The 12,540-nt window shown below is 41.5% G+C and overlaps 1 protein-coding gene across 1 annotated transcript in view; it reads left to right on the forward strand.

The window, feature by feature from the left end:
* ING3 (inhibitor of growth family member 3) overlaps positions 1–12,540 on the forward strand; it is a 151,647-nt gene that overhangs the window by 43,290 nt on the left and 95,817 nt on the right. The window contains exons 4-5 of the mRNA XM_078680449.1: positions 504–569; positions 7,983–8,079. Coding sequence (XP_078536575.1) covers positions 504–569; positions 7,983–8,079 — 163 coding nt within the window. The remainder of the gene's footprint in view (positions 1–503; positions 570–7,982; positions 8,080–12,540) is intronic.

The raw sequence follows: 12,540 nt of genomic DNA on the forward strand, positions 1-12,540 counted from the left end.
GTCAACAGCTTCAAATGCAGGTGCTCAATCTGTCAAAGGCAAATGATTATCAGATTTCAGTTCAGACTGTAATGATGTAAATGTATTATGTTGCCATGTATTCTGCAAAGGAATGTTGGGGGGCTTTGAAAGTATATGCGGGGTATTTAGTTGGAGAATGGAAACGAGTTTGGATGCTGATTTACGAGCTCCAATAAACAAGCTATAATAAATCACTTACTGCGTCCAGAAGGTCTTTTTACAATGGCGATGAGGATGGGATATTACAGACTAGCTACCTTCCAGTTATATTTTGGCCTAGCAGTGTAAGTGTCTTGCTATGTAAGTGATGTGTCCAACGTACTTAAGTAGTGTAAGAGCATAACTATTTATGAACTTTAGATTAGTGTGCACAATGGCAATTTCTCATTTTCTAATCAACCGCTTTCTACTGTGAAAGCTAATACAAATGAATCATCAAATTTGTGTTATTTTGATGAATGTTTTGCAATTTTTGTGTGCAGGATTATTTTAAAGCTTTAGAGGATGCTGATGAAAAGGTGCAGTTGGCCAATCAGATTTATGATTTGGTAAGTCCTTTCTACCCAACCTGTTTCAAAATCTGTTTCTGCATATAAGGTTGTAATAAATGTGTATCTTACAGTTACATGTTAAAGCAAGCATCAATTAATTATTTATTAATGGACTCCATGTAGCATAAAAGTATTTCAAGTCTAAATTATGTATACAAAATAATTAATAAAGGTTCTATCTGTTGCTCCTTATGCATTGAAAGATTACCTTTCAAGTTAAATGCATTCTCTTTTTGGTACTACCACTGATCTTATCCATACCATTTGTTTTGTGAGTGGCACTGTGGCTATTAACAATTATGAAACACATATTTTTCATCGAAATAGGAAATCTTAATAATGCTTCAATGAACAGACTGAAGAAAAATTTGCAGTACTGTGAGCGCTTATGTTTTTGTATTGCTTTCTAAAAAGGTCTTGTGGTTTTAACAACTATGTACGGAAACTGAATAAAATTTGGCGATCTAGCCATATCTAGTTGTGAGAAGTAACCTGAATTATAGAGGCTCAGATTCTGTGTTGGAGAGTGCTGTGTAATGCCACTAATGGAGTAGGGTGAATAAGGGAAATTGGGCGGTGTTGCCTTCTCTACCAAGCACAGATGTTGGAAATATTACACTTACCATTGATGTATTTGACATCAATATCTGTGTCGCAGGATAATCTCTAATGAATTCTGTGCAATATAATTGTTATACATGTTTTAGTATGCATGTATCTATTGAATATATTTATTTAAACTGCTTTTGGCACATTTATGTGTATAAAATTAGAAAAGTCGACAGCTGAGTGATGAAGTATTTCTTCCCAGATTATACTTAACACCTTAAGACGTATTTATTGGTTACCGTAATGGTGTATAGTCCGTTTGAAAAAGGCTGGGGAGTCAGCCGAAATGCATTATGTGCGGCAACACTGTTAAATACAATTTGAAATTTGCTATCCTGCGTTATGTTGGAGTTTGTCTGAAGGAAGGTGGGACCGACATATATCACCTACGGCAGACTCCAGTAGCTAGTTATAGCTAGGACCAAAGTTTCTATAGAAAAAGCGTTTTTTGTTTTTCCAATTACTTTGGCTCTGCTTGACGAATCTTCACAAACCTTCCCCTTTTTGGTTCAGCTGCTGTGTTGAAAGTTTGTGTGATCCGTCAAGCGGGGACCAAGACAAAAGGGGTCCCAAAACACGTTTTTCCCATTTTAAGTCTGAGGATTTTTTGTTTTTTGAACATGACTACAGCCCGAACTGCTGAGCTGAATTACACCAAATTTGGCAGAAAGCTAGATTTTTGTCCAGATAGCGTGTTTTTTGTGATTTGGTTTAAATCCGTTCCGTAGTTTTTTAGATATCGATCTTAAAAAAAAATATCGAGATCTGGGGAAGCGAGTCACTTGTGAATCCTACTAAAATTTGATTGGCTAGCAACACTTCAACCAGGAAGTGTTAGCAGCCATCTTGGGACTCTGCTTGTCCCAGAAAAAAGTTTTTAAAAAAAAGGGGGGCAGGGTAGGCATACTTTTCCCCCCCAGATATGGGGGGGGGGTTCCCTGAATACTCCACCACGGGTAAGACAATTTTTTTTTATTTTGCTGTGGATCTGTGAATCCACTGCAATAAAAAAAAAAAGCAAGTGCATGTACCCGCGCTTACTGTAAAATAACCCCCCGATGGGCCAGGTCCCTGGGGCATATGGTCAATTTAGGATGGGGCACAACAGGCCCTCCTCGTAGGGTTTATAAAAGCCCTGGGGACTGCCACCTCCCGGGGCACTTTTCATTATGAAGGCAGGCCCACTGGACCCGCCCTTAGCTCTGGGGACCGCCGCCTCCATGGCTATTTGCAATTAAGTGGGGGGGGGTGCAATATAGGGGAAAAGCAAAAGGTAGTGGAGAGAAATAAGAAAACAGAAGGAGAGTGAAGATGGAAGGAAGAGAAAATTCATAAACCATATCATCTACGTGGTCCGCTATAAACGGTCTCACAATCAAAACCATAATCAACATACTGACATCCAGTGCCCTCCCAAGAACCTCTCCCACACGCTGAAGTGAAAAACAGGAGCCATGTAGGCCTCGACGGGCTATTTGGTCAAAATATGAAGACCAAACCTAAGCAAGAAGCAATACTGGGAGGGTGCAAAGCAGATTACATGCAGTCAATGAAAATTCTATAAAAGTATCTGTATAAAACATTGAATTTGAGCATATACAAACTGCCATCTCCGAAGATGTATATGAGATAAAATGAGAGAATCCCTGTATAGAGTAAAAGCGCTAGCTTCAAAATCTGAGCCAGGAACCGTTGCATAAATTGAGCAGGAACCTTTGTAGAATGTCTACAAAACACCCTGGCCAAAGACAAATCATTAAATAAACACACTCTAAGTAAAGCGAGTATCTGAGACAAAACTGAATCTAGGCGAGGAGGGGTTCATATCTTGAAGAGAAAGAAAACATCAGTGTAAATATGCTAGCAGAGTGACATTAATGGGACATTCATGAGTCCATCAAATCTTTCACAAAGGTCTATAGGACCCAAGGGTCGATATAGCTTGTAGTCCCGACCTTGTGTGTGATATGCCCAGTTTTGCCGAGCCAACAAAGGAGAACATGATGTTCAGTGATCTGCAAACGTAGGGCAAGGAATACTTTCCTGTGGTTCACCGTGGGTTTCGCATAGTCTTTGGAAATCCCGATTTTATTACCTTTCCTTTCAATGGCTTTAATCTTCGTCATTCGGTCAAGAATCCGTTCTGTCTGGTAACATCTTAAAGGCCTGAATATTTCCGTGGAATTCTAGGGGCTCTCTTGATTTCAAAGTATTTGACAAATTAGATTTCTAACAGTTGAGGGAGCCAGGACTCAAGGAAAGTTACACACCGTTTAAGCGTTGCTGTGTGTGTTTTCGGGAAGATAGAAAATCCCTAACTTACCTCTTGTATTCCGGTCTTCCAATTTGCATATTCCTCTTTCGTGGGATGCCATCTTTCGTGCCGTGAAGTCTACTTTTTCACCAGTAGAGCGTTTTGGGTATCGTTCGTTTTTCAAATTCTCGATTACGTCTTCTCCAGGCAGTTAGACAGAGCCGTAACATCTTGTTGCAGACCCAGCATTTCTGTTTGAAGACATTCTGTATTTGTTTTGTCGACTGTGTCAAGTCATGCAAAGCGTTGAGCCTTAAAATAATGTTCATGTTATTGGACAGGTCTTGTTTACATTTTATTGGAGAAGCTGGTAGAGGAGAGCCAGATTTGTAACACTTTTGACCTATCTTTTGCATGCTCTGATCGTTTGCTCCCTTATGATCCTTTTATTTGCTGTCTGCAAATATCAGATCTGCAAATATCTGATCTGCAAATATCTGATCTGCAAAAGGTAAGACGTGAGAGAGGGTTTCACTGCCTTGTGAAAAACAAGGCACTAGAATGAGAAACCAAGCAGTGTTTTCGGCCCAAAAAATTAGCATTTTGATAGTCATGGCGAGCAGGTATGTTGTTTTTATGACCGTGCTTTTCTGGCATACGATTTAAGAGGGTAGGCAATAAGCATAGTACCATATACAAGGTATACAAATTATGCAAAACTGCATTTGTTGTACATGCAGAAGTTGCAGCCGTGTGAAGTAGTATGGGCAGCTTAAAAGGGGGCCGCCCATGTTGGGTATGTTGAGAGTAGTATCAAAGCAACATCAGAAAACTATTAATATGCTGCCAGGTATCATAATGAGGAGTCTAGCCATTTTTTCAGCCTGGTACATTGAGGGGTAAGCCTCTGTTGGAAATTGGATTATTAGTAGGGGCAAATGTATATCTGCCACTGGCAATAAGGCCACTAAACACAGTATAGGGCTCGGAATAGGTCTTGGAAAAGTATTCCTATTCTCAACGCTTCGTAGCTTGGCTGTGAACAGGCAGGCTTAACTTCAAAGACAGGAATGTAAAGCATTCAAAAACACCAATTCAGTAAATAATAAGGCCCAACCCAAAATAAAAATCCATCACCAATTTATAAAAATAGGAAATATTTGTATCTTTTAAATGACCGCAAAACGAACAAAATCCAGTGTAGAGGACCAGAGATATGAATTTTTAAAGATTAGTCACTTTCTAGTGCTTAGAAACCAACAGTGCCCCTTTTGGTCATTGTGTTGCCTTTGACATGGACACATTTACATTTAGCAATTGTTCTGGAGGATCTCTCACCAGTCCTGTGCAGCCCCCCTCCAGCAGGCTGGGTACTGTTAGAACTCCTTTCTGAAGGTTCTTGCGGGTCCCAAAGTATCCAACACACAATCCAAGGTTCTAAAATCTCCAAGAGGATCCTTGAAAGTGTGAGACTTCAATTCCCACAATCCACTTGGATAAAACCCTTAGAAATCCACTGGTAGTACTCCAGGCTGGGGATTCTTGGCGGTGATGTTCCAGGTGAGCTCTGTTAAGCTGTAGCTTGCAGGGAGTCCACATTTTAGTACTTTTACAGCGAAGTAATCCACAGGCTGTCGTTGCAGAAGGTGCCGTCTTCAGAGTGCAGGTCTTTGGAAATGCACATCAAACTTCCAGCATGGCCCGTCCTGCTTTAAGTTTCAAGCAGCAGATCTGAGAGGCACCACCCCTCTCAGATACTTATTTAGTGTTCTCTGGGGTCAAGCAGGAGGGCACTCCAGTCCAATGAGCTGCAGGGTTCCACCCAAAGGTCTCACCACGTCCTGCAGAGTGTGGCAAAATGCCAACCCAGAAACCACTATTCTTCCAAAATTCAATATGTCAGAATTTTCAACAGGGAGAGAAGAGCTGGCTAAACACACCCCTAGGATGGCTAATCTCCATAGTATATCCCCCTTGCATCTGCTCATTCCTTTACCTAATCCTAGCATCTGGCTGGAGGTGAACAGGGTAAGGTTGTAAATGACACTGGGATCCTCCCCTTATCTTGAAGTCCATGGTTTACGACTCCTCCCCTGCTTTAGCATTCCTATGCCCAGCAACCTCTCCTCCCCGAGAAGCTTCCTAACCCCAGGGGTCATTTATCACCTCTTCAAAGCAGCCAAGCTCACCCGCTTATCTCTAACCAATCAGGGCAGAGCAGTACAGGGTTGGATTTTGCCTGGCAGACAAAAAAAAGTCATAACTTGTCTGTACATTTTACAATACATTCCACAATACCATATTGTTGGATTTATCATTACCATTCTACTGAGTCCTTTAATCCTAGTTTTATGGCTTTTCTTTCTACAGTTAACTAATAACCTTTTCCAAAGTTAACCTGTGTCATGGGATTTGCAAGGGGAAAAGTGACTTGGGCCATTTTTTCTGCACCAGGACTTTTTTTTTATAAGTACTCTGCATATATCTACAGTACCCCCACCCCAGGAACACCTAGGGGAGACTTTAGGGGTTCTGAATATGTAAAAATATTTCAGATCCTCCCTCCACAGTGCTCCTACCATCAAAGTCGAGTTTGGGCAGAGCTTTATCACAATGTGGGGAGTGAAATGTGCAATTTCACTTTACCCAGGCCATATAAAACTCATTTTTATAAGGATCCAACTAATAGATACCAACCCCCCCCCCCCCCCCCCCCCCCCCACGGACACCTAGTGTGTACCCTGGGAGTACCTAATATTCCCAAACATTGTAGGTTAACCATTTGTAAGTGCCCCAAACACAAAAGTCGACTTTGGGCAAAAATTACTTTTTTAAAGCAGTCCTGTGGCACAGAGCAACTTTTAAACTGACCTCAGGCTTCAGCAGTGCACACATGCAAGAGCAGAAAGGTCTCCTGCCCTCTAAACTGCCATGCCCTATTATATACTAGGGACTGATATGTAGTTTCAATCCCCCTGCCCTATTATGTACTAGGGCCCTAAGGGGTAGGTCATGCCAATCACAGGGGTACCCTAACCCTTAGAATACAGTGCAAACACCTACATACACCAGGGTACAGTAAGTGTTTTCAGGATAGCACTGGTCCTGGGTCTGGTTAGGCAGGGCCCAGGGTTAGTCAGTCAGTTACCACAAGTACCAGTCATCAAAAAGTTGGGGGGTGCCCAGGGCACAGGATTACTTTGCAACATCCTCCCATTGGGTATTCAGTCTGTGCAGGAGCTGCTGAAGATGATCCGTGGTGGGTAGAGAACGCCTGGTACTTCCCACGTGACCGGGCACAGAAAGAGCCCCTAAGGTAGGTTAAGACCTAGCAAAGTAAATAAATCAGTCGGAGGATGATGGAAAGGGTCAGCATGCAGACAGTATTTAGGAATTACCACGTTCGTTGCAGCCGATAGGATCGATTTTCAGGCACTCTTTTGGAGCTTGGCGGCCTCCGGTGCCATTTACTTGCATCTTCGTATTCCCTGAGCCAAAGCTGCGGGCGAGATAGAGGCTGGTGAGAGTAGCTGCAGGTGTCTCAATATCTTGGTGATTACAGCGTTCAGCCATATAAGCTCCTTTGATTTTACTGCCTTTGGACAGTAGCACAGTCATTTGCACGCACTTATACACTGAGCTCCCCTGTTAGGCAGCCCTTCCCATCAGACTTTAGAAGAATTTTATGTCCATGAACAAACTGTTACTCAGGGCAAATCTTCTGTTAACACTTTATAATTTCTTTTAATTTTTTTGGCCATTCAGATCAGCGTTGCGGCTTGGTAGCCTTGCTAGCCAGTGTATAATATAAAGATAGAAATCAGCCATTGGTAGGGAGCTTGGGGATGAGCGCCTACTCCTTGGCCACTTGCCATGCTCATCTCGGCTCTTCTCTCCAACTAACTGGCAATTCATGCCGCATGAAAATATTCTGAATTCAAAAGTTTTTATCATCTAGTAGTTGCCCTCTGCAGAAGCATCTTGTGCGCTAGAAATATATATATATATATTTTTTAAAGGCCATTGGTTATAATGCCTCAGTGAGTTTGACCTGCAATCAAAAATGCCATAACCTCATGCCATTTTGAGATGTATTTTTTCTGACTTCAGCCTTCTCAGGCATCTGAAGACAGAGTACTTATACTGAGGAGACCAGAGCTTTCAACTGTGTTTTTTTTTAATCCGAATTTAGCATTACAGTTGCATGAGATTAACTCCAAACTTATCTAAATGTGTCCTTACATGTCCTTCTGCTACCTCCATGATCCTATCTCCAGAATTACTCCTTTTTTTGTAAACTAAGAGAAGAATATCTACTTTCATTTTTCTCTTCTATTTTTGACCGTTAACCTGCTCAATATGTCTTCAGAAGTATGTTCACAGAATTGGGTTCAATTCATACATCTAATAAGCATTATTCAAATGTATATTTTGCCAGTGCATGTCTTGCACTTTCTTTATTCACTTAATGGTGGTGAGAAAAGCAAAGTTTATGCTAATTTCTTTCATTTTTCAAACTGATTAACCTTTATAAAATGTTAATACAGGTTGATCGTCATTTAAGAAAGTTGGATCAGGAATTGGCGAAATTCAAAATGGAGCTGGAAGCAGATAATGCAGGAATTACTGAAGTATTGGAAAGGCGTAAGTGCACATTGTGTTTTAAGTATATTGAACAGTTATAATACACATCAAATTCTGAAAATGTGTGTTGATATGCATTCTAGATTATATAAAATGTGTTATTACATAGAAAGGGGAGTATTACGTGGATGGAGAAATTGGTGAGGTAGACGTTGGTGTACAGTGTCCCCTGTTTTATGATTTTTCTTTCAGTTCTGTTCTGCCAAAGGCTGTGGGTTTTAAAGCGAGTGGTACTGATGGCAGGGCTTGGCCAAAGGCCAGGCACTGTACGAGAAGATGGTTGGGCTTAGCCAAATGTCAAGCTTGGTGGGCTCAAGGAGGAGTGGTGTTAAGCATAAAACTTGGCCAAAGGCCAGGCGCCTCTTTGAGAGGTGGAGGGGCAGGGTCAAAGGTTGAGAATCCTAAAATCGTTCAACAGAACAACGTAGATTTAACAGCTTTTCCGAAGTGTGGGTGATCAGAAGGCACTTGCAGTAAAAATGGGAGTTTGTTTGTTCCATAATTTAGGCTCCTAAAATGCCAACGATCAGCCCTCCGAATGAGTCATAGGTACCTGCAGCAAGACAAAATGCCAAGCAAAAAGAGCTGGGAAAATAAAAACAATCTTTAACCTGTATACAATAACACTTGAGATCCAACAGGCAATGTGTGACCAAAAGCAAGCTGCCATCAATTTGGATCATATCCGGCATAAACAATTCTGGAAGGATCTTATTCAGAAGGTGTAGCATATAGCAGTAGGCTGAAGGACTTCTGTTTATTTGCTAATTAAAAGAGTGATCTTCAAGGTACAAGCCCAGTGATTTACTCCTGGGCACTGTAGAGGACGGCGATCCAGTTGCTTTGGAAATGAGAATTTAGGCAGCCTTCCTTATTTTAGGTGGAGTTTTTGCTTATTGGCATTTTTTTTTTATAAATTGAGCTTATCCAGTGCTTGTTGGCAACAAGATCGTTCAGCAGATGGGACCCTAAACAAGGGTTATCATCTGCATTAGACTCTGCATGGTAATCAAATGACCTAATCCACTGCGTCAAGGAAAACACAAATGTGATGTGTGTAGTACATGCAGATAGTCGAAGCCAATGACCGTCTGGGCTGCAATCCAGTCCATCAGTTTTCACATAGTATGCCACTCCAGACAGATCAGCTACATACAAATCGACCTTGTTCCTGCTCCAGTTGGAACAGGGCAGGCTATCTGCCAAGCCCGGTACTTTCTAAAAGCTAGCAACCTCAAACCGGTTGGCCTGTTTGAGCTTTGTCAGTGAGGTAAAACTTGTTTCTCGTGGGATGGTGAGCATTGGACCAACGTCTGGGCATATCGATCTCACTTGGGTTGTTGCACTGAGAAATCCACACAAGTGATGAGTGGAATAATCTAGTCCTCAAAGACCATCTGCCATTGTTAAAATATGCTCAGCTGACCTGACACTCACCTTGCTGGTGGTTAAAAATCTGTCGGCCTCCTCATCCCCCAATAACTCTAGCAGAGCCTCCATCTTTACACAGAAATGGTTAAACTACCCTAAGCCCACCACTTGATTATAGAGTACTCACCAGACCTCTAACTTGAGGTCTGATTTATTCTTACCTTGCCCAAGAAACTTTACTTCACAGACTTGTGAATATCTAGGCATGTCTTTAAGATCTGCGGACAACCAAAACTGTAAATTCCATGCATTCTACCACCCGCCTGGCACAAAGACTAAGTTCCTAGACCACCTGATGGAAATCATTACAGTCAACTCTAGTCCCCAGTCTAATGATATATTCCTAGGTGATTTCAATATTCACTGGGAGAATCAGGCTGACAATCAAATCAAACTATTTAAAACTTTCCTGGAAGAACAATCCTTAGTCCAGGGATGTCATCTCCCCACCCATTCCAAAGGTTCAACGTTAGACTGGATCATAGCCAAAGAAAAAGGAATTGAGAACATTACAATCACACCATGCGATTGGTCCGATCACCACATAATTACATTCGAAATTCCTCTGAGGAACACTAAACCGACCTCACAAGCTGTTAAGCCAAAAAAATGGACCAGGGACACCAGAGGAATCAATATGGAAAACATAGCAGCACGTTGTGAAAATGAACTGCAGACACCCAAGAACATGATTGATGTCAATGACCTCACTTTGCACTATAATAAATCTATTTTAAGCATTATCGAGGAGGTCGCCCCTCTAAAACTTAAAGGATCTCTGACAAAGACAAAAATCCATGGTTCAATAGTTCCCTAAACGAAGAAAGACGTTCACTCAGACTCTCTGAGCGTAAATGGCGTCAATACCCTACCGCATCAAACTTAGGCCAACTGAGACAATACAGGAAAGCTTATAACAAAAGCATCCTTAAATCAAAAAAAGACTTCTTTAGGAAAGAACTAGACAATGCTACAAACAGACCTAGGAAACTATTCGATATACTCAAAGAACAGTCGAATAAATCTGTCAAATCAGCACCGATCTTCGCCAAAACAAGCTTAAATAGTGAGGATTTCTCAGTCTTCTTTAACAACAAAGCTAACACCCTAGAAAGGGAACTTAAAAAATCAGCGGATGACTTGGAAAGGGAGAAAGGTTTCTTGGATGAACCACAACTCCAACAAGAAGATGACAATCCAAAAAACAACGCGCGATGGTCAGGATTTAAGCCAATCAGCGAATTAGAGATCATTGCATCTACTAAACCTAACAACCATTATAACGACCCCCTTCTAGTAAAGTGCTGGTCCTCACTTAACCATTTGTTAATCCCATCGTGGACTAAGATCAAAAATGCCTCGTTATCTCAAGGTCAAATCCCAGACTGCCTAAAAACTGGGCAAGTCACTCCTCTTCTAAAAAAACCCAACTGAAAACCCTTCCGATCCAAACAACTTCAGACCTGTTACTAACATCCCTATGCTTGCCAAAGTTCTGGAAAAATGTGTCCAGCAACAACTGAGTCTTCACATCTCGGATTTCAATCTTCTAAATGATTACCAATCAGGGTTCAGACCGAACCATAGTACAGAAACTGCAATACTGCAAATAGTAGATGACGCACTAAGAGCTCTCGATCACTATGACACATGTCTCCTAATACTGTTGGATTTATCATCGCGTTCGATACGGTAAATCATGCCAGAATCTTGGATAGGTTGGAAAAGAGAATGGGGCTAGATGGTTTAGTACTTAAGTGGTTCAGCTCCTTCCTAGAGAATAGATCTCAAAAATTCATTGTCAACCAAACCCTGTCAGGATCTACCAGAAACACAATTGGAATTCCTCAAGGCTCTACGCTATCCCCGGCGATTTTCAATCTTTATGTAGAACCACTAACGGCTATACTACAAAATGCGAACATTGCATTCCATATGTACGCTGATGACACGCAACTGTACATCAAGGTAACATCAACTGAAGACATAAAAACTATGAACCAAGCCCTTACGAGTACCCTCCAATGGCTAACCCTAAATCACCTGAAGCTAAACCCGCAAAAAAATGAATTCTTACTGATTACACCTCAGAAAAGTAAACTCAAGTCAGCAGAGTGGCCCAACTTTATCACAGCTTTAAAATGCACCCCGAAGATTGTCGACTCAACTAAATCACTGGGAATTACTCTTGACAAAAATCTGAACATGACTGCACACATTAACACTATGGCAAAGAACGCCCGTTTCCACCTAAGCTACCTGCGGAAACTAAAACCATTCCTAAATAAAACAGATCTGAAAACAGCAGTCCAGTCACTGGTCATTTCAAGGATAGAATACGGGTGCACTACTCTGGCAGGGCTTCCTAAGATCACAACAGCCCCTTTGAAAGCATGTCTTAATGCAGCCGCAAGACTGATATCCGGATCAAAAAAGTACGACCACATCTCCCCCCATCTGAAAGTACTCAACTGGCTACCCTTCGAGGCAAGAATTCACTTCAAGTTAGCGTGCATCACCCATAATGCATTGCACCATAAAACTCCGGTCTACCTTGCACAAAAACTCACGCTGTCAGGAGGAAACAGAGGCACCAGGAGCAAAGACCATCTTCTTCTGCAACCAGCTCGTTTTTGTAAGAAAAAAACTTATGACCGAGCGTTCTCTGGGGCAGCACCACGAATTTGGAACGCTCTCCCCCCTAGCATTAGAAGAATTCCATCCACCGCAGCATTAAAAAAAGAAGCGAAATTGTTCTATATGGGAAAATTTCTACAATGAGTCCTGACATCATTAACTCTGGATATATTCTCTCCACATTTGTACCATTCACACGCCAGCATCTCTCTTCACTCATTTGAGAGGGCACATTTGTAACATACATGGTGTGGTGATATAATTGCGCTTCGGATATATCTGTTATACGCTTTCCCGAAATGTACTGTTGTAAAGAGTTTGTTTGTTTTCTGCAATCTATGGTTATAAATGGTTCTATTATTGAGACATCTCTGTAAAGCGCTCTGATACCCC

This window comes from Lissotriton helveticus, chromosome 1_1, assembly GCF_964261635.1.
Source record: "Lissotriton helveticus chromosome 1_1, aLisHel1.1, whole genome shotgun sequence".
Lineage (NCBI taxonomy): Eukaryota > Metazoa > Chordata > Amphibia > Caudata > Salamandridae > Lissotriton > Lissotriton helveticus.